Raw genomic sequence first — 22,883 nt, forward strand, 5'->3', positions numbered from 1 at the left:
TCCCATATCTTGGATCAAAACAGCAATTAGAGAACTACTGTAATAGGAATGTGGTAAATTCAGTATTAGTGTTTTATCAATTGTATTTGTATTATTGTATTATTTTATTGATGTAAACCTGCCTCGATTCTTGGGAGAGGCTGGAAATATAAATAAACATTATTATTATTATTATTATTATTATTATTATTATTATTATTATTATTATTATTCAGAATGGAGACTGCAGTCAAGAAATCAGAAGAAAACTAGGAATAGGTAGGATAACTATGGAAGAACTAGACAGAATCCTAAAAAGACCTGCAGCTGAGCACTCCAGTCAGAATCACACAAGCCATTGTGTACTTCATCACCACGTACAGTTGTGGGAGCTGGACAGTGAAGAGAGTGGATAAGAAGAGAATCAATTCATTTGAAATGTGGTGCTGGAGAAGAGTGCTAAAGATACTGTGGATGGCCAAAAAGACAAGCAAATGGCTCCTTGAAGCTAAAATGATCAAACTGAGGCTGTCGTACTTTGGCCACATCCTGAGAAGGAATGACTCATTAGAAGAAATACTAATGCTAGGCAAGATAGAGGTAAGCAGAAAGAAAGGAAGATGATTGGACTCTATTAAGGTCACAGGTATGAATCCACAAGACATAAGCAGAGCAGTGAAGACAGGGGATCTTGGAGAGATCTCAATCACAGGGTCGCCATGAGTTGGGGTTCACTCGAGAGCAGTTAACAACAGCAACAACAACACTGCCATTCCTATTTCAAAACGAGCCTGATCATACTCCATGGTACGTAGACTTGAATAGCATTACAGTGGTTACATCTATACAGCAGAATTAATCCAGTTTAATGCTGTTTTAACTGCCATGACTCAATGCTATGGAATTCTGGGATTTGCAGTTTTGTGAGAAATTTGGCCTTCTCTGTCAGAGAGCTCTGGTGCCACAACAAACTACAAATCCCAGGATTCCATAGAATGGAGCCATAACCGTTGACGCAGTGTCAAACTGCCTTAATTCTCTTATTTTCATACTCCAGTTGAGGTTGTTACTTTGGTTCTTTGTGTATAGTTGTTTGTGTTACCTACTTCTGCACTGGAGTGGGTTATTTTAGCTTTGTACTTTTGTTTTTATTGTGTTGTTGTATTTTATTATTGCCATTTAAAAAGTTTTTATATCACTAATATCAGTCTATATACTGTTATTATAGTTCCCTAGAGAGGTATTCCAGTCCCCGGTGTTAATCAGATTGTTAGCAGTTGGGATTTCTTTTCTTTTTTGTTTATGTGCCATTGTGGAACATTCTTCCATCCTAGTTCTTTTAAACATCTTTACTTGAACGCCTCCTGGTTTTCAACAGGGCCAATTCTGTGTGTTTAGCATAACATCTTGTTTGTATTATTGTGCCATTGGGTTGTAATTGGTTCATAGGGAATGTGGTGTGTGCATGTGTATGAGTGCAAGTAGTAGCATATGTATTTTGAGGTAGCATATGTATTTTGCAGGAGGTGGGCTTTGGTGGGAAGGAAAAAGAACCTCAAACCAAATGAGGCACAATCTATTGGGTATCAACAAGGAAATGTTTTATGCCAGCAGTTCTCACCCTCTGCTCCTCCAGATGTTTTGGACTTCAACACCCAGCATCCCCAGTCAGCAAAGCCAATGACCAGGGATTTTAGGAGTGGTTGTTTGATACCAGTGGTCTTCAAATTTTGGTCTTCCAGATGTTTTGGACTTCAACACCCAGAATCCCCAGTCAACAAAGCCAATGATTGGGGACTTTAGCAGCGGTTGTTTGATACCAGTGGCCTTCCACCTTTGGTCTTCCAGATGTTTTAGACTTCAGTTCCCATAATTCCTCAACGCTGGTCAAGCCGACTGTGGCTTCTGGGATCTGAAGTCCCAAACACCCAGAGGGCCAAAGTTTTGGAACCACTGTTTTATATCATAGCAGTGGGGAGGATGGTCCAGCGGTGTGAGGTTAAAAGAAGAAGAAGCTGAAAACGTGGCCAAGAAATGTGCTTTTTGGACATGGAAACCCCCTCTGGGTGACCTTGGGCCAAGCCACACTCTCTCAGCCTCAGGGGAAGGCCATGGCAAGCCCCCCTCTGAACCAATCTGGCCAAGGAAACCCCAGGAATAAATTACGGTCCCCATAAAATGAAAACGTCTGGAAGGCACACAGCAACAGCAGCCTTGAGAGAGCCAGTGTGGCGTAGTAGTGGTTTTGAGAGACTCTGGAGATTAGGGTTCAAATAATAATAATAATAATAATAATAATAATAATAATAATAATAATTGTATACCCTGCCTCTCCAATTGAGATAGAGACAGCTCACAACAACATTAAAAAACATCAAAATACAATAAAATACCATGCCCCCCAAACCCACTCGCCCATGAAATACATTGAATTGCATGTTAATATAGTACCTTAGTTCTGTTTTAGCTCTACGCATTCTTTCATCATTTTAAAAGCCTTGAGCGTTTACACAGGTCAACAATATTTCTACACTGAGGAATCCCACCTCAGCCCTTGGGTCCAAGCCACACTCTCTCAGCCTCAGAGGAGGGCAATGGTGGCTGGCAACCCTACTCCTCCCTGAACTCAACCAGGGGTGAGACCAGGGTTCGAATCTCTCCTCAGCTCTGGACCGAGTCACACTCTCTCAGCCTCAGGGGAAGGCCATGGCAAACCCCCTTCAGAAAACAACCTGGCCAAGAAAACCCCAGGAATAAATTAGGGTCACCTTGAAGGCACACAGCAGCAGCAGCAGCAACAAAAGCCTTGAGAGGCAGCGTGGCCTAGTAGTGTTTCTGAGAGACTCTGGAGAGCAGGGTTCGAATTCAGCCCTTGGGCCAGGTCACACACTCTCAGCCTCAGAGGAGGGCAAGGGTGGCAACTCCCCCTCCTCTCTGAACTCAACTTTGTTCAGGGCTGCATCCACACTGGAGACATAACCCGGTTTGGCAGCGCTTTAAGCATACTGGCTCTTTGCTATGGAATTCTGGGAGTTGGAGTTTGTTGTGGGGCCCAGAGCGGAGCGGAGCTCCGCTCTGGGCCCCACAACAAACTCCAACTCCCAGAATTCCATAGCAAAGCGCCAGACAACGAGTTAAAGCGCTGCCAAACCGGGTTATTTCTCCAGTGTGGAAACATCCTTGGCCCCTCCTCTTGCAGAGCTGCAGCTGAGCCCAGCTCCTCCCGATTTCCCTCCCTCCCTCCCCTTCCCCTCGGTGGGTCTCTGGGGGTCTGAGGCTGGGAAGGGCTTGCTTCCAGTCTGGAGGGCGGAGAGAGAGAGAGAGAGAGAGAGAGAGAGAGAGAGAGAGGAAGGAGGCTGCCCAAGACAGCTGCAGCGCGGCTCTCTGCTCCATCGAGCCTCCGCCGGATCTGAACTCAGGACCTCCGGCTGGAGAAAGAAAAAGAACCCTTCCTTCACTGATCTCCCCTCCAAGGTCGGTCGAGGCTGGGGAAAAAAACAACGAAGAGCTGCTTCTTTTTTTTGCTGGGGAGGAAGGGGATGCTGGAGGGAGGAGGAGGAGGAGGGAGCAGTCCGGGGATCGTCCGGGAAAGATGGAGGCCCCCTCCTCAATCCCCTTGAGGAGGATGAAGATGAGGATGAGGCTGCTGCTGCTGCTGGGCTTCTCCCTGGCTGTGGCTCTGCTGCCTCCTCCCTCGGAGCCCTTCTGCCCAGAGCCCTGCGATTGCCAGCAGCAGCAGCACCTCCTCTGCACCAACCGGGGCCTGAAGGCGGTGCCCAAAGCCCTGCAGGAGCCCCAGGAGATCCTCACCTTCAGCCTCGGGGGCAACTTCCTGGCCAACATCTCTGCTTACGACTTCCACCGCTTGGGGGCGCTCCAGAGGCTGGACCTGCAGTACAACCGCATCCGCAGCCTGCACCCCAAGGCCTTTGAGCGTCTGGGCCGCCTGGAGGAGCTCTACCTGGGCAACAACCTCCTGGCCGCCTGGGCCCCCGGCACCCTCCGCCCCTTGGCCAAGCTGCGTATCCTCTACGTCAACGCCAACGAGATTGCCTCCCTCAGCGCAGCCTCCTTCGCCGGCCTGGGCAGCCTGGTCAAGCTGCGGCTGGACGGCAATGCCTTGGGGGCCCTTGGTGATGCCACCTTTGCTGGTCTGGCCAACCTGCTCTACTTGCACCTGGAGGCCAACCGCATCCGCTGGCTGAGCCGCAACGCCTTTGCCGGCCTGGGCAAGCTGCGCTTCCTCGACCTCTCTGGGAACCAGCAGAGCTTGCTGCGCCACCCGGACACCTTTCGGCCCCTGGGTTCGCTCGGCACCCTCCTGCTCTCCAGCAACGACATCCAGCAGTTGAGCAAAGGGATGTTCCAGCACCTAGCCAACTTGGCCAAGTTGTCGCTGAGCGGCAACCGCTTGGAATGGTTGGCCCCCGAGGCCTTTACTGGGCTGGGGGCCCTCAAGGAGTTACACTTGGAAGGCAACCTATTGAGCCAACTACCCACCCGCCTGCTGCAGCCACTCCGTAACCTTGAAGTGCTGGACTTGAGTCACAACCGGCTGCTTGGCTTTCACCCTGATACCTTTGGAAACCTGCACCAACTGAGAGAGCTCAGTTTGCAGGAAAATGCACTGGCCACAATCTCCGGAGACCTCTTTGCCTCCAGCCAAGCTCTTTACCGCTTGGAACTCGATGGCAATCCCTGGAGTTGCGACTGCCGCCTGCGGGGCTTGAAGCGCTGGTTGGGCTCCTGGCATACCCAAGGGAGGCTCCTGACGGTCTTTGTGCAGTGCCACCAACCCCTTGCCCTGGTGGGGAAGTACCTGGATTACCTTGAGGATGCACAGCTTCTCCCTCCTGCCAATGGTTCTTCATGTTCTGAGGATTCGGCCTCTCCTTCCCCATCCCATCCAGGCAACAGCAGCTTCAGCCCCCAGGGCCTAGGTCAGGAGAAACCCAGCTCCCTGCCTTCTCTTTCACCCATGGTGGGCTCCCAGAAGATGGTAGCTCCCGTGCTGGAAAGTGACAGCCAGGGCATTGATGCCAGTCTTACGACTGCAAGGCCCAGCTTGCTTCTCAGTACTAGGCCGCTTTTGCCTGGCGCAGCTTGGCCTCAGAGGGCAGGGAAACACCACTTGGTCTCTTCGGTGTCCGGCACTCCACCATTGGTCACTGACCCATGTGATTTTAACAAGTTGTTTCTGTACAACCTTTCGGTGGAGGCTTTGAACACCAACTCCGTGACTGTGCGCTGGGGGGTGCGTCCCCATCGCAGCCCTCGATTGTTAGGGCCTGTACGCTTCAGGATCCTCTTTGACCGCTTTGGGGCAGCAGTCAAATTCCAGCGTTTTGTGTACATCCCTGAGTGGAGTGAGCCAGTAGCCACCTTGCAGGAGCTGCTCCCCAATACCCCTTATCTGGTGTGTGTGGAGGGAGTGATGGGGGGCCGTGTTTGTCCTGTGGCCCCACGGGACCATTGTGCAGGGCTGGTCACCTTGCCTGAAGAGGATGCGGGGGCAGCAGCTGCTGTGGCAGGTGGGCCCCAAAGCTTGGACCAGCAGCTCCTCACCCTCGTACTTCTGGCAGTCAATGCACTGCTGCTCTTTTTGGCCCTGGCGGCCTGGGCCTCCCGCCTGGTGCGGAAGAAGGTGCTTGGCTGCCGGCGGCGAAAGACAGCCTCTCCGGTACATGTGCGGCAGATGTATTCCACCCGTCGCCCCCTCCGTTCCATGGGGACTGGTGTCTCTGCTGACTTTTCTGGTTTCCAGTCCCATCGTCCACCCCGCAGTGCTGTCTGTGCGCTGAGCGAGGCTGACCTCATTGAGTTCCCCTGTGAACGCTTCATGGACAGTGGGGCAGGAGTGAACAGCAGTGCCCGACGGGGAGAGGATCATCTCTTGCAACGCTTTGCAGACTAAAGACATAGCCTATATTATGCTGGGATCAAATAGCTACTGGTGTTCTGATTTGGTATTGTTTGATGGGAATTGTAACCTCTGTGGGCTGTATGTAGGCCTACCACCACACAAAAGGATGGCTTATCAAACCGCAGGTGGCTTTTTCTAGACGGGAATTAGCCTTTTGAACTCATAACCCATACAAAAATAAGGGTTTCCTGAGATGATGGAAAGACATACTTAGTAAAGGACTGCCATCTTCGCATTTAGAGATCAGACTTTGTAATGGGGGGGATTCCACCACTATTTTCTATATACCACTATTCTTTACTTTAGCTGAGTGGGCTCTGGTTCCTGTCCATGAGCAGTTGCTCCTGGAAAGGAACCAATATGTGTGAAATCTTTTGTGAGTTGAGTTTCACAACAATCCAAACATCAGTTACCAAACTGAGTCAGCCTTTTTTAAAAAAGTAATCTGTTAATAGTCCCTAACCTGTGGATATATTTATCCAATCATATTTGTTCTTAGTAAAGAAATGGACTGAGATAATAAGAGTAAAGTGACAACAACAAAGGTAGGTATAGTGGGCCCTTGAGATGGTTTAGTTCCAGCACCCGCTGTGGATACCAAAATCCATGGATGCTCAAGTCCTGCTATATACAATTGGGTAGTAAAAAGTTGTTCCTTATATAAAATGGCAAAATCAAGGTTTGCTTTATGCATTTTTAGGGGCAGGGAAATATTTTCAAGCTGTGGATGGATGAATCTATGGATGCAGAATCCATGGATATGGAGGGCTGACTGTAGACCTGTATGAATGTTCACAGCTGGGCTGGTTTCTGTGCCTTTCAGGTGTATATCTACTACACTACACAGGTATTGCATTTTGGTACTACTTTAAATGCCATCACTGTCTGATGGAATTCTGGGATTTGTATCTTGGTGAAAGAATTCTCTGCTAAATGCTGTAGTTAAAGAGCTAGAGTTTTCTAACAGAGAATTATAAGTCCACCAAACTACAAATCTCAGGCACCCATAGGATGGGGTCATGCCAGCTAAAGCAGCATCAGATTGCTAGTGCTGTGCAATGTAGATACACCTTAGGTTGCCTTAAATTCTAGTTGCTGTATGCCTTCAAATTGTTTCTGACTTATGGTGACCCTAAGGCGCACCTATTGAAGGGTTCTTTTGGCAAGTTTCTTCAGAGGGGGTTTGCCATTGCCATCCTCTAAGGCTGGGAGAGTGTGACTTGCACAAGGTTACCCAGTGGGTGTCTATGGCCAAACCGGGAAAATGCCATTATAGGATCAAATCCAACGTCACCTCATCCACAGGACTGCAATCTGGTATAGCTGTTACTTCCCTTGTGTGAACAATTTTAGTACATACACTTCCTAAAGAAGCAGTAACATAAATCAGTAACCAGTATGCCACTATCTGAACAAATGAATCACATTCCACTGCTGCCACCACCAGGGATAGGTTGGCACTGCTAAACATAAGTTGCATGCATTTGGAACAATGGACAGAGCAGGGATTATTGCTGAGCTTCTTCATGAAATGGCACTTCATGGAATGAGCTGTGAAGGACAACAGTGTCTAAACTGTGGATGTAGAATTGAAGCCTTAATGTTTGGCTTAACACACAGTTAAAATGAATGATATTTCAGATGATAACTTCAATAATCATTGCAACAGCCTTTATTTAAGATGAGCCAGGTTTGCCACTGTTTTGACAAATAATGTGAACACAAGTTGCTACTGTGGCAGAGAGAATATTCTTGAATTTTTAACATTAAACACTGACTATTAAAACCCATTAGCTCTAGGGTCTTTGACCAAAATATTATCTCCCTCAAGAAGTGCCTTGAAGTTGGATGTTTAACATGTACGTAATTTGATGATGTTAGAATGGTGCTTTTTTATACTGACCAGGGCCTTTTTTTAATTAAATGAATGTTTGGTGTTTTAATGTGTGTGATGTGTATGAATGCAAATAATGGTCACAATTTATGTTGGTTTTGCAAGCAAGACTAAATTTCTGATACCACTAGGGAAAAAACAACACTAATCTAATTTTGTTACTTTGTTTTTTAGATTTACTTTATTTTTACAGTGGTCTTGAATAAACATTTTTGGTACTTCTGTAGCTTAGCATGTTTTCCTTTTTCTTCTTTTTATATGTCCTGTATCCGTAATGAGGAAGTGAAGTGGTGACCTTGATAATGAAGAGTAGCTATGAAGGAGACTGGTTGATAGATAACATCAGTATACAGTTTTTGACCTCCTAAAAATAACAGTCCAAAGCATAGTTCAAATCTCATTCCATTTAAGTAAGCCTCCTCATGGACTGTACATGTAGAGAGACTGAGCCTTGTCTATAAATGAATTAACATATTTTTCATTCATAGTTTTGGGTTTAATTCATAGTTCTGGGGTTTTACATTCAAAGTTTTGGGTGCAAGATTTTGCATTGATTCTAGTTTGAACACTGGCACAGGACTAGGTAAAGAGGTAAAGAAGATGGGTGCCAATTCCATCCTGTTGCTGTCACCCGCCTTTTCTATTTTGGTGTATTTTTGTTTCCTTACAGAAATCTTGAACTGTATTCCCATGCTTGAATAACTTCTGCATTGTTATTGCTATATCTGAATACCGGTCTTGTTAAAATGGGATACAGTGCAGAAGAAAATTTAAGGTTGCACTAAGATTGCATATGCTATAATTTCCTAGGTGTATATTCTTTTTAAAGTGATGGAACTTTATGTCTGTTAGTCAAACAAAAAACACATAATAGTAATAGCAAGTACATTTCTATGCTGCTTATCAGTGAACTAGCACTCTCTGAGTGGTTTACAATGTGTAAGCCAATTGTCCCCAACAAGCTGGGTACCATTTTACCTACCTACAAAAGGATGGAAAGCTGAGTGGACCTTGGAGCCCTCCTCTAGGATTGAATTTACAGTGTTGTGACTACAGTACCAGCATTTAACCACTGAGCCACCAGGGCACCTTGTTTTTAAACTTGTTTTTCCTCACACAATGGAATTTCCTCAGAAATGTATGCCTCAACAATCAAAGTAGGAACCTTCCAATGACCAGTTACAACATTAAACATGCTACCTGCAAAATACATAGGTGAGGTCAGTCATATGCTATGATAAAGATATGTTTTTATCACTTACTGGAACATCTTTTCTAAAAATGGGCAAAACGTGTACTCTAGTTTTACACTTTGTAAACAGGCATAGGCTTGCTCTGAAAATGTACATTCCAGCTAAGGATGAGTAGATCTGTACTAGCTCTGAAAGGATTTCTGACTCCCAGTTGTTCAAGAGGAACAACCATAAAAAGCTTCTCACCTCACACTCTAAATTAGGCTGTTGAAAGTGTGGAAGCCTGTAAGGAAACCCAGGAATGGATTTTTGTGTTAAAGGGCTGGAGTTGAAAACAAAATCTTGGTCTGGACCATGTGGCCAGAGGCACTCTTTTCCGTTGTTGTTGTTGTTGTTGTTGTTGTTGTTGTTGTTGTTGTTTGTCTTCAAATCATTTCTGACACACACCAATTCTAAGGTGAACCTATCACAGGGATTTTTGTCTGTGCCTTCCTCTGAGGTTCAGAGAGTAGAATTTGCCCAAGTGGGTTTCCATGACAGAGTGGCGATTCGAACCCTGATCTCCAGTGTAGTCCAATGCTCAGACCACTTACACTGTGCTCCTAGTTGTAGGTCATTGTTTTGTTCCTGATTCCAATTGGCAGACCAGGAGATTTTCAGTAGAGCTGCAATGTCCTGAAGTCTATCCATACACTATAGATTTTAACTTGGTATTATTTTCTGAATTAAGTACAAGACCGATTTAATAATGTGCAAAAATGCCTTTTATCAAGCGTATCTGGCCAAGGGGCAAGGAGCCATCAGATGCTTCTATTAAGAAGTTAGAGCAATAGAAGGCACCTTTTAAAAAACTTTAAAAAAATCTTTTGCTAATTGACTGGCAATTTTTGAAACCATAAATACTTCCCTTCCCTTCAGAATGCTGCTTGCCAATGAAGCAAGTCCTTGTCTCGATAGCACTAAAACAGAAGACACTGTCACAGCTCCATATCAACAAAGAGGGTGGGGAAGAGAAGGAATGTCAGTTTACTGAGAGGCAGTTTTCTCAAGCATGGGAAAAGTCGTCTGCCCCCTCCTCTGTGCATAGCAATGAACTCAGGCTCACAACAGATGTGTACGACATACAAAATTCCATTCCAGCTGTGTAATTTGGGAACCAGACACTGGAAAACAGTGAAACCATAATTTTAATAGTACTTCAAGGAAGCAATATTCGCAAGCCACAAATTTATTATATATTGTATTATGCTCTAGTATCAATACGAACACTGAAATGTTCTCAAAATATATTTAAAAAAGAGGTCATGATATAATGTCTTTGTATTTCCTTCATTCAGAAATGAGTGCTAGTATGTATGTAGCCCAAACAGCACCATCTGCTTACAAAAGGGAAGTCGCCAACAAACTAAAGAATTTGGAGAAATTCTGAATATGCGGAAAACATTTTTTGGGGGGCAAAAAGAAAGTGAAAAGGTTAAAAAACAGATGACGAAGACTGAGAATTCTTTACAAAATGGTTTGTGTCTGGGATGAAACAACAGAAAACTGGGGAAATGACAGGGCATGTAATGGAGTGTCCTGAAAGAAAGCCTGGCTAAGAGCCCTCTGTATAGGAGCTCTCCCTTGCAACATTTTATTCCACTTGTATTTCAAGATTTTTAATGTAAGTTAGTTCTTTTGAAACTCGTCACCATTCAGCCACAGACTGAGGAGAGAGCGTCCTTCACATTCATGATAGTGACTGGAAATTCTACTCGGCATAAAATTTAAAGTGAATGTATAGTATTTGAAGTTTTCAGGTTGCTGTAGAAATACATTTTTTAAAAAATTGCAGTATCATTATTGTTGTTCTTGTTAGCCATTCTTGAGTCATGGCTCATGGCAAACCTGTGGATGAGACATCTCCAAGACCTTCTATCCTCTACCTCCCTGTACAGGTTCTGCAGGCTCAGGTTTGTGGCCTGTGTTTGAGTCAAGCCATGTGGCTTGTGGCCTTCCTCTTTTTACTGCCTTCCACTTTCCCCAGCATCATTGCTTTTTCCAATAAGTCTTTCCTTCTCATTGCATGCCCAAATATGAAAACTTCAATTTAGTCATCCTGGCTTTCAGGGAGAGTTTGGGCTTTATCTGTTCTGGGACCCATTTGTTTGTCTTTTTGGCCATCCATGGTAACTTCAGCACTCTTCTCCAGCACCATATATCAAATGAGTTGATTCTCTTTCTGTCCGCCTTCTTCACTGTCCAGCTCCCACATCCATACATTGTGATGGGGAATACAATGGTTCAGATGATCCTAACTTTAGTATTCATTGTTATGTTTTTGCACTTTAGGATCTTGACTAGTTCTTTCATACCTGCCTTTCCCAGTCCAAGTCTTCTGATTTCTTGACTGCAGTCTCCACTCTGATCAATGTTTGATCCCAGGTACAGGAATTCTTTGACTACACTCATCCTTCCACATTTGTGGCTTTGACTTTTGTGGCTTTGACTAGTCACAAATTTTATTAATATTTTCTTTCTAGGAATCTCTAGGTCCTCCAGCACAACTTTATGGTCAACATGTCATACTGAAGGGCCTAGAGAGAACACTCCTCTAGGCATTTGTAGCTCCTCCAGCACAATTCTGTGGTCAATGTCTGGCAGATATTGATCACAAAGTTGCACAGGAGGACCTAGAGATTCCCAGAGAGGTGTTCTCTCAGATAAAAACATAGTGTTTTTGTTATTTGCAGTATTTCCACATTCATGGGGTTCCAGTGACCCTAAGCCCAGTGAATGTGGAGGGACAAGTGTATTTATTATCTTGTTATTGTTTATTATTACTTTAATTATTATATTACATTATTTTATTATACTATTTTTTCATTATGTTATATTATTATATGGTTAGGAAGAAGATCCAGCTTCACAAGAGCTGCATCCGCACTGCAGAAATAATCCAGTTTGATACCACTTTAACTGTTATGGCTCAATGCTATGGAATTCTGGGAAATGTAGTTCTGTGACACATTTAGACTTCTCTGTTAGAGAGCTCTGGTGCCACGACAAACTACCATTCCCACAATTCCATAGCAATGAGCCATGGCAGTTAAAGTCGTGTTAAACCAGATTATTTCTGCAGTGTAGACGCAGCCGTAGTCCTATTGTGATACCTTGGAGCCTTCAAAGTTATAGAGCGGTTGGATATGGACATACTGTGGCCCCCATTTGAGTGAAGCCAAGGACATCAGTACCTCTAGATAGGCCTAGTGGCATGGGACATGATGGCCATCTGCTGAGAGAGGGGTTCAGTCACTCCAATCCTGTGAAGGTGTCTGTTTACAACAGGAGATAGGGAGCAAACTTCCAGTTGTGACTCTGAGGCTAATATCTCCTGGCTTTACTTTTGTTTTTTTGAAGGAAGAGGATTTCTTTCTCCCAGATCGCAGATGTCATAGATCTATGTGCTGGTTAAATATGTCTGCCTGCTAGCAAGTGAAGATGGTACTTCAGATTTCAAACAGAGGAACACATTTAAATTAATTTAAAACAATGTTTGTTTTTTAAAAAATACAGTCAGACCCCATTGAATGAGAGGGATGTGTTCCACGACCATTCACATATAATGAAAATTGCAGTTAATAACCAATACTATTTTTTTAACCTAAAAGAACACTTCACCTGGCATTTCTAGGTCCTCCAGTGAGATTCTATGGTATGCTTCCACCAGAAGCTGACCATGGAATCATGATGGAAAAACTAGAAATGCCTAGAGAGAACATATTTTGTTGGTTGCAGATAACTGAAACTGCATTAAATGAATCTTCATTAAACGGGGTCTAATTTTAACCTTAAGGTACCGGTACATATCTCTGGGGTCTCATGATTATGTTTGCCAAATTTCAGGTTCCCAGTTCTTGAAGCTGTTATACTGAGAGACACATTTTATTATCCTAGATAGATAAGTGAAGAAATTATTGGTGTTGAGTCAAAATGGACCTCACACAATTTGCCTTTGGGTTTTGTTCATGGACATACTAGCAATTTGGATATGGTTGCAAATTGTTCATTTAAGTGCTGTTGGGCGTTTCTTCAACGCTAGTTCCTTCCTACCCAGAAGTCACCAGAGTGAATAGCAGCTTCATTTCATTTATAGTGAAGGCAGGAACTGTTGTTTCCTGATTCAGCACCGACTCAGGTTGCCATGATGACCCCATGCTGTAATGCTTCCTGACCTTGGGTAAGAAATTGCTTTGGACTGCAGAACAACAGACACCATGACTGCTGAAGCTAGCTAGAGGAACACAACAACAGATTTTAGCAAACATAAATGCTCTCAGGTTCAGCTTCATGGGAAAACAAAACCCACAAAGAATATTTGGCTCAGGCTTTAACTATTATGTATATTTTTAGGACAAGAGACTGAAAATAGCTTAAGCAAGAATTAGGACCATTTCAGGTATGATTTGGGAGAACATGGCTGACAGCGTCTTAGGGGGCACATTAGGGATGTAATGAAAATGCAACAAATGGTTGATGGTTTAATTTATTATGATTGTGTTTTTACTATTAGAAAGCAGGAAGAGATGTTATGTTTTTGCCTCACCCAGCAAAGTAACTTTTGTGGCCTAGGCCCTAGGGTGTCCTATACCTTGACTTTGGGAATGGTATTTCCAAAATAGGGAACTATTTTCAGCAGAGCAATAGATGATGGATTGTCCCTGGGTTTGAACACGGGTCTCATACAGGGTGACCAGATGAGATGTCCTAACTCCAAAGGAGGACAAGGCACCACAAAATGTAGGGCATTCAAGAAAAATGTAGGCTATTACAAAATAAAAGCTAAAAACACTAATATAAATATAAATTCATGCTCAAACTGGAGAACAGTTTGGAATTCCCCCTGGACAGAAGGCTGAAATATTGGACATGTCCTGGAAAAGGAGGACATCTGCTCACCCTGGCCTCATAGGCTTAAATTCAACACACTTAACTGCTAGGCTAGAGTCTTATGTAAATGTGAGTGGAGAAACAACTTGATGGTGGTATTCTTGAAGGCCTGACAACTAATATTTACAAGAGTGTGATTTTGTATATTGTGTGTAAATGTAAAACCCAAGGGGATTCTCTGGCATCTTGTGGAGTTCATTCCATTCCTGCATCTCACTAACTTACTGTTGCCAGAGGTGACTCGCCTCCCTGATTCATAAGATTATGCTTCTTGTGGCGTAAAATACTTGGCTGCTGACACAAGCCACATTACATGTGCTCTAAGAAATGCTTCCCCATGCAGGATGAGCCCAGGCTGTTTAGCGAACAATTTGTGATCCCTCACTTGTAAACATAACTGAAGAATGAGTAAAGGAGACTGGAGAAGGAACAGCTGTAACATTCAGTTAATGTTTATTAGATATTTATCAAGCAAATTAGACTAATGAAAGCACAGCCGGTTGTTTGCCTTCCACATTAAACTGTTACGTTTCAAGTAGCCATTCAAAACATGAATAAATTGGACCAAATTCACTCCTGATGTTTGACATTTTAGCATTTCTGGTTTAACTGACATTGACGCCCTCCTTTTAGCCTATCTAAGGGGACTTAATAATCCTTGGTCAAAGTCAGATATGCATCCTCCCTATTACACCATTCTCTGACACACGGAACTAGAGCCTGGGAACTGGACTGGGCTCAGTCTGGTGAGCCTGAGGATACAGTAGGCCCTGTCTCCATGAAGCCCTCCACTTCCCATGATGTTGTCCCTCCCTTCCTCACTTCCCAGTGGCCATTTTTACTGGTCTTTGTGTTGAGATAGTTATGGATCTGCTGGTGTTTCCTACGCATTGGCTCGTGTGTAAGACCACTGAAGACAACAGCCCATGCTTTAAAGTAAATGATTTAAATCCAAGATTGCCTTTCTGCAAACAACATCCACTTACAGAAAATGCCTCTGTAGTCCTCTGTGTACCATTTTCAGGGAGGAATGCAATAGCTGCTACGGGGACCAAGAAATGGAAGAATCTACTACCACCACCCTCTTGTGAGCAGCTGAAGCTGAATCCCGACCATTTTGTGTATAGCGTCATGCTGCATGCATTTAGATCAAAGTATTCAGTAGGGCATGGGTTATTTTGTGTCATTATGCATCATTAAATTTAGTTCACTTCTTGCTTTTACAAACAGAGATGAGGAACAAGACTTTTTAAAAAAGATTCACTATCCCTGACTTGAATGGTGTTTGATATAGATGAACTACTGATGTGGGTATTGACTTTAATGTGAAGTTCCAATGTCATTGTTGGCAACATTAGAAATGGATGCCACAGGGTTTATGTAGTGCTTAATGATAATCCTGTGGAAACTGTGATTTGGGAGATTATCACACGGGGACAGGATAGGGATGAGATCGCTCCCTTATCCTTATCCTGTCCTTGACAGCACAAATGACAGCTGGCACAAAAGGCTTTCACACTGGCTGTGTTAATCCTGTCATTAAAGCAGCATTGTGATAATGGGAAATTCTGTTAGTACATGTTAATGACGGGTTATTGACAGGATTGGTGTGACTTCATGTGAAAGCCTTTGGCACCATTGCTGTCATTCACGCTTCTTGGATGGGATAAGCATGAACAACATGTGAAAGTCCTTCCCGCAATGGAACAGGAAGAATGGGACAATGACGAGAGAGGGATGGGAAGTCCATTGTGTGATAATCTCCAAAGTTATCTCTGTAGGCATTTTCTTATCATTTTGATCCACAGGGGGCATCATTTTCCTGCCTGCCATCCAATCAAGTGAAAACTGATGCCCATGAATAACAAGAATATGCAAACATTCAGTTTTTGAGTGGTAGGAAGGACAGTTAGAAGTTTTCTCTGCAGTGGTAATTTCCAGCAGGTTAGAATATTATTGTGCTGCAGAAAAACAAGCTCTTGACATCTTAATAACTAAAATATTTAAGCCATGAAAGCTTATACTGTAATAAATCTGTTAGGTTTAAACTCAATGCTTGTTCTAATTAGAATAGGGTCACTGAAAGGGAAAAGGCTTGTTAATCACAACTGTCAATTTCATTTCATTTCAATGGGTTATGCAGGTGGTCTTGCTCTAGTGTACACAACATAATGAAAAATTCAGCTATAGTATACTAGGCATGAGCAACTGAGAGCAAATATTACAGGTCAGGAAATGCTATTGGCCCAAAGACCTAGCTGATCCTGTATGCTTCAAATAATCTCAGTTGATTTTTAAAACAGAAGAATTGGAACAGATCATTTTCCAGACATCTCTCAACCAAGCGTGGGTGCTACACACATCGTAATATGCTTTTTTGTTCTATGCCAGATGATGAGGTGTATTCAAATCTGCACAGTGTATAGAGTTCCTTTACATGAGCTGGGAGCAATGCACATAGTCTCAGTAGGTCAGTGCAGTTATCTTTGACAATTCCAACCAGCTCTTCTGTGGGAGGGAATAAGGAAGGAGAAAGGAAAATTGTCTGGTGGAGGATGATTAGCACTTTTGAAGGAGTGTCTGGAAGGATGTCTGCCTAACCCCAGAGTTCACTAGAAGTGGAATTTATACAGAGCTCATGAGGGAACACAGAATAAACCTTGCAAGCTGAAAGCTCAGTCTCTGGCTCTAGTAGGCTTAACATTACATAATATTGGCTTTACTCCGGTCAACAGAAACACTGAAGTTAATACACTGAAGAGCATATACGGAATCTTTGCTATGATTTTAAAAAAAGTCTTCTTGAACAATACGTACAAAGAAGCAAATTACTTCTTATTTTTACTCTTGTATTGCAAAGGATATGGCCTACTATTATTTGCGACACTGAGAATTAATTAGTCTCTGGAAAGATTTCATCTCTGATGGAGCTAGATTTATTGTGCCTTGGATGTCTTGCATGGAAACGAGGTTAACAAAAGGAAACATCTGCTCTTTATCCCTGCAAAATGAGCATTTGTGCAGTTAAGAAGCACATAAGTTTTGAATCACATTTGTTGGGTTCAGGACTAGATCTTTGAGGTAGGGCTCGGATCCATAGTGGGAAAGCACTTGATGATAATATTCCATTTACTGAGTTCCAGTTTTTCCTCTGGACACTTCTTGATAATAGCTTTTTTTTTTTTTAAAGGAGCAAGCTAATCAAAGATGGCTTGAAATGGAAAACATGTTAGTCAAGGAAGCCACACATGTGAAACTCTCCTTCATAACTTTTGTAGTTGTGCTTTGTCATTCCACTTACTTGCTATTTTTCTGCAAAGCTAATTAAAATATAGAATGTTACATTTTGGAGTACAATTCCCATAATTCTCCAAGGCACCATTTAAGTTGTAGTTCAATAAGTAACTTTCCCAAGCTCTGTTAAAATAGGGTGGAAAGAAAAATTTCATCCCAATTTGGTTCACTGACGATTTACTGGGGGATGTCTACTTCAGAATAGAGATTGAAAGCAACTATAGATTAAGTCTCCCTTATCCAAAATTTTGAAATATACCCAAACCCAAAATTGTCTACATAGGGTGGCTGAGATAGTGATACCTTTACTTTCTGATGTGTCGTTCAATGTACTCAAATGTTTACACAAAATTATTTCAAAAAGTATTATTAGCCAGGGCATTTTGTAGCATCTGAACAGTTTTATCTCCTGGCTGGGGCTTTTAATGTAGTATGATGAGAGCCAGTGTGGTATAGTGGTTTGAGCACTGGACTATGACTCTGGAGACCAGAGTTCGAATCCCAGCTCGGTCATATAAACCTGCTGGGTGACCTTGGGCAAGTCACACTTTCTCAGCCTCAGAGGTTGGCAATGGCAAACTCCCTTTCTGAAGAAACTTGCCAAGAAAACCCCGTGGTAGGGCCTCCATAAGTTAGAAATGACTTGAAGGCACACAGCAAGAAAAGAACTGTAATGTATTTCAGCTGTCAGAGTCAGGGTGATGCAGTGGTTTGAGCAATGGACTACATCTCTGGAGATGGTTCAATTCCTTGCTCAGCCATGGAAACCCACTGGGTGACCCTTGGGTGAGTCACATACTCTCAGGCCCTGAAAACCCTGGGATAGTGTCACCTCAGGGTCACCATAAGTTGGAAACAACTTGAAGGCACACAACAACAGCAGTAACAACAAACCTGAGCAGCTGCAGCAAGATAATGTAGCATGCTTAATTTCTGCATCTAGACCTCCTGCTGCCATCTGCTAGTTGGAATCTTCATTGCAAAGCACCTCACTTGTTCTTACTGATCCTAATTTGATGCCCCTTTTTTGGAAAATCACACATACACCGGTCCTATGTGGAACTGGGGACAGAGTGGTAAGTTTTGAACTCACAGTTTCTCTCTGGAGTTTATCAGACAAGGGAAATTGGAAGTATAATCCAATGGCAATCTGAATGCAACCATGTGGTTTCACGCTATTGCGTGATAAACTACCACATGCAAATTCGGGCAATGGGAAGTCAGTCTGAACGCAATCATGGGGTTTCACGTTATTGCGTGATAAACTACCACATGCAAATTTGGGCAATGGCATGCTATTTTCGGACAATGGGAAGTCAGGTCGAACGCAATTCGAATTCATGTAAATTTGCTGAACTAGCGAATTCACGTGAATGCATTCTGGCCCCACTTTCTTTTCATTTGAAATTAAGTGAAATTCCTCACGTGTGATAAACTCCTCTGTTGTGCATCTTTAGTTGACTGTAAACTTGAATAAAAAAAATTACTATCCAGACCTCCAAGTTGCAATCCCTGGCTTTCTGGAGAGTTTTATCCAGGTGTATCCTGGGTCTATTAGCGTCAGTTATTCCCACAGATGACAATGCGAATCTTTTGAGACAACTCAGACCCCCTTCCCAGATCAATTATCTTGGGTTAAGTGGTTTTTTTGGCAGCCCCCTGAAACTTATTCGAGTGCATTTGAAATGCATGCAAACAATGCATGTAAGTAACAAAGATTCAACCCACATTCTACTGGGATTACTGTATTTTCACCATTTGAATAACCTCTAAGAATTGAGTCCCTTCTGCACTTCTAACAGTAGTTCACCTATGAAAGAGTTTTCTATTTTCATTTCTCTGCCGATGTGATTTTCACGGTAAATCGACAACCAGCCCTTTGTGCAATCATGTGGTGTGTTGATGGATTGCCATATTTTCAACAATTTAGCAGGAAGATTAGTGACACTGTTCAGCAGCTGTAGGATCTGAGTCCCCAGTGTGTTTCACGTGACTGTTTCCTCCCTTTTTTCTATAGTGCCCACCCTGTATTTAGTTACACTGAACCCGTTGTCGGTGAATACTCTTCTGTGTGTGGAGGCCAGGAAAGAGGGGCAACAGTGGGTTAAGGAGAAGAAGGAGTGATTAAAAACAACAACTCCAATGTATCCTCAAATGAATTAGCTTTCTCAGGCAATCTAGCATGTGCATTCATGTTTCATTTTTTTAAAAAAGTATTTGCTCTGGTGAAATGTCATGTTCAAACATAAACCATTTGAGAATAGGTTGAATGTTGCCACTTTAACTAACTGCAGTTTGGAACTGAACTCAAACCAGATGTTTATTTTCTGTTAGGAGCATTTTCTGTTGTGTAGGGACTGGTGGGCTTGGGGAAGGCAGTGGGAGGAGGAGAGACGGGCGGGAAGAGACAAGCGCAAAGGGTTATGGAGCAGACATTTTTGTCCTGCAGTCGATTAGAACAAATGACAAAGAGCTAGGCTTCTGATCTGAAATGTTGATGCATTTATGAACTCAGGCCCCTGCAATTAAAAGAAAACAAAACACAAAACAAACCACAGGGATTGAAAGAATATGTAGTGCAAATCATGAACTGGAAAAAAAAAGACATACGGGTCCACAACAGCTGGCTTTCATTTGTCCCTCCGTTTCTTAGCACAAGCCCACACATCTCTTCCACTTCAGAAGATCATCTGCCAGGTGGGGGGAAATTCGACTCCTTCTTCCTGCTCTCCTTCTCACACTGCTGGGACTATCACTTCATTTTATATAACAAAAAGCATTGCTCCGATATATATTTTAGCAGCATCCTGGTTATATCTGCAGAAGGTTTTTGGAGGAATAGGAATTCAGCATAAACAGGACCAGGGAGGGGACCTGTACCCCCTCAGAACTTGTTGGGCTCCAACTCCCATCAGTCACAGCATGACCCAACAGTGAGAAATGAGGGCTATTGTCACTAGGGTTGCCAGGTGGAAGATTGGGCAGGTTCCTGTACCTTTAAAAGTTGGGTAGAAGGGGGACTTGGGCTGGTCACTTGGATCCTACAAATGTAGATCTGTGTCACTAATCCTAAAGTGTTAAAAAACAAACAAACCACAAAGCATCCCATCAACACAACAGATAATTATACAATGGACTGACTGTAGATTTACAGTCATAATCTCTCTTCTTCACAAGCTTTAAAGATCTGGGAGCCTTGTTCAGTATTTCACGTGGTAACCCAATACCATCAGGAAGATCACAGGTTTCCAACTCCTAGTAGGAATAAAACCAAAAGAACTGGCTATATATATTGTGATTCTGGGTCTGACAGCCATTTTATAGCCATGTTTGCCAGAACATCTGAGGGATAACCCCCCCCCCCCCCCTCCACATTACCAGAGCCAGTCTTTTCATAAATCTGATTCAGGGGATAAGCTGTAGTTTAGAACTGCCTGTGGACATTAGCCTATGACTGATAAGGGCTCTACAAGTGACCAATTTAGATCTTCGGTAATAGTATTATTTCCCTTCTCTAACAATGTGCTAGGAAAAGATGGAGGTGGGAGAGAGTATAAGCAGGAAAAAGGGTTGTGTTGCGGAGAGAGCTTGAGTGTGAAAAGCTGCTGGCAGAGAATGAGAGTAAAAAGTGGGAGAGACAAGAAAGTTGCAGAGGAAAAGATAATATAAAGGGGATGGTAGGAAAAAAAGCTGATCAGGGAATAGGGATTCAGCTTATTAGATGGGGTTATGCTCCCAACAAAGATGCAGTTTTGTAAGCACTCTTGGACTCAGCTTTGAAACTGAAGTCACAAGCTTCTGCTGTGGCCAATGGTGCCTTTGCACATTTAAAACATGTGCACCAACTGTACCCATTCCTTGAGATGCTGGATCCAGCCATGGTGGTGCATCCCTTGGTTACATCCTGTTTGGGCTACTGTAACATGCTCTATGTTACATGGGGCTGTCTTTGAAGAGTGTTTGGAAACTTCAGGTAGTCCAAAGAGCTCAAACCAAAGTGTTAACCAGGGCAGGTTTCACAATTCATACTACACCACCATTGCAACACATCTACAGTCTGCCAGGTCGTTTCCAGGCAGAATTCAATTCATATGACCTATAAAGCCTATACAGTATGACCCTGTGATCTTCAGGAGATACCCTTATCTCATTCGCATCATCATCAGTAGGTGGGGATGATGGGCCTTTTCACTGGATGCTCACTTTGGGACTCCCTTTCCAGGGAAACCATATTGGCCACCTCCCTGCTGTCTTTCCATCGGCAGGCAAAATGCTTTTGGTTCTGGCAGGCTTTTAAAATTGAAAGTTTTGAAGAAGGGGCTGAGGGTGATATATTGTAGGGTGATATATTGTTTTAATTGATTGATATATTTATGCTATTTTATCTTTTTAAGTGTAGCTTTAAATTATTTTAATATTGCCAATAGTTTAATTCCATTTAATGTTCACTTTTTGTATGTTTTTAGCTGTAAATCACCTTGGGTCCCAATTTTGGGAGAAAGACAGAACAACAACAACAACAACTCTAACCAGTCTTTTAAAACATCCCCCCCTCCATATGAAAATACACTTGACCCTCCACATTTGTGCATTTGACTTTTGCAGATTTGATCACTCACAAATTTGTTCTCTCGAGGAATCTCTAGGTCTTCCTGTGTGACTCTGCCAGACATGGACCATAGAGTCATAGTGGTGAATCTAGAGATTGCATGGAAAACACTCCTCTAGACATTTGTAGGTCCTCCAATGCGATTCTGTAGTCAATTTCTGCTGGATGTTAGCCATAAAGTTGCACTGGAGAACCTTGGGATTTCTAGAGAGGTGTTCTTTTATGTAATAAAACAGTAGTTTTTTTATTTGTGTTTTTTTTTCATTGTCACAGGGGTCCTGTGTCCCTTACCCCAGTGAATGTGGAGGGCACACTGTACTTGGGGGAAAATATAAACATACTTTTCAAGGCAGTGCGGTTATCCTGAGATTCTTTCCTCTCCCTGAGAAGTGACGAAGAGCATCTAGGTCATGAAACCTGTGAATTTTACTGTTACTGGCTTCTGCCCGACAAGGGTATGAAGATCTTGACAGATTACCCCAAGACAATAGAACTATCATAATTATCAGAAGCAAAAGTAAGTAAGTAAGTAAGTAAGTAAGTAAGTAAATATTCTCCGCCTTTGGTGTTCTGGGAGAGAAAACATTAGCCTCAACAAAAGAGTACTTCTATTTTTTTATTGTTACAAGAGTTCTTCATCTAAACATTACAATTTAGACTGGAAGCAGGGGGAAGGAAGGAATCATTGTGCTCTTGGTATTAAACAGTGGGGAGTCAGAAACCCTTCTTGAGCTACTGCAAGCAGCTTCCATGCCTGGAGGTAGTTAAACTGCTCTGAGTTTTACTATGAACTTTTATACAAGCTGTTCAGCCTTTTTGGAAGGGAATGATAGAGTCCAGCACCTTGGATAGCTCCTGTAAACTTCAGGCTAAAACCTGTATCGGATTCACTGCCCCACTGACATGGACGGCACCAGCAATCAGTGACTGGAACAAAGCACTCGGAGATCTACCAAACCTACCTTTTGTCCTCCCTTGATGAAGGAGATACAGTAAAGCTCCTCTCCAGAAACCTTGGTGTGATTCCTTTGGAATTTCTTCAACCTTATGACTATACAAGCC

At 43.1% G+C, this 22,883-nt stretch overlaps 1 protein-coding gene across 1 annotated transcript; it reads left to right on the forward strand.

Annotated features, from left to right (window-relative positions):
* The first annotated feature begins 3,308 nt into the window (after positions 1-3,308).
* Positions 3,309-10,782, forward strand: TRIL (TLR4 interactor with leucine rich repeats). Its single transcript, XM_089533031.1, has one exon. The coding sequence runs from the start codon at positions 3,572-3,574 to the stop codon at positions 5,891-5,893; it is 2,322 nt and encodes a 773-aa protein (XP_089389157.1). The 5' UTR covers positions 3,309-3,571; the 3' UTR covers positions 5,894-10,782.
* The last annotated feature ends 12,101 nt before the right edge of the window (positions 10,783-22,883 follow it).

The sequence above is a fragment of the Sceloporus occidentalis genome, unplaced genomic scaffold (genome assembly GCF_023333645.1).
Source record: "Sceloporus occidentalis isolate IW3139 unplaced genomic scaffold, rSceOcc1.0.p SCAF_7, whole genome shotgun sequence".
Lineage (NCBI taxonomy): Eukaryota > Metazoa > Chordata > Lepidosauria > Squamata > Phrynosomatidae > Sceloporus > Sceloporus occidentalis.

Bases quoted from the DNA above. Each gene is read 5' to 3' on its own strand.
- TRIL (XM_089533031.1), top strand. From the start codon at position 3,572: ATGGAGGCCCCCTCCTCAATCCCCTTGAGGAGGATGAAGATGAGGATG.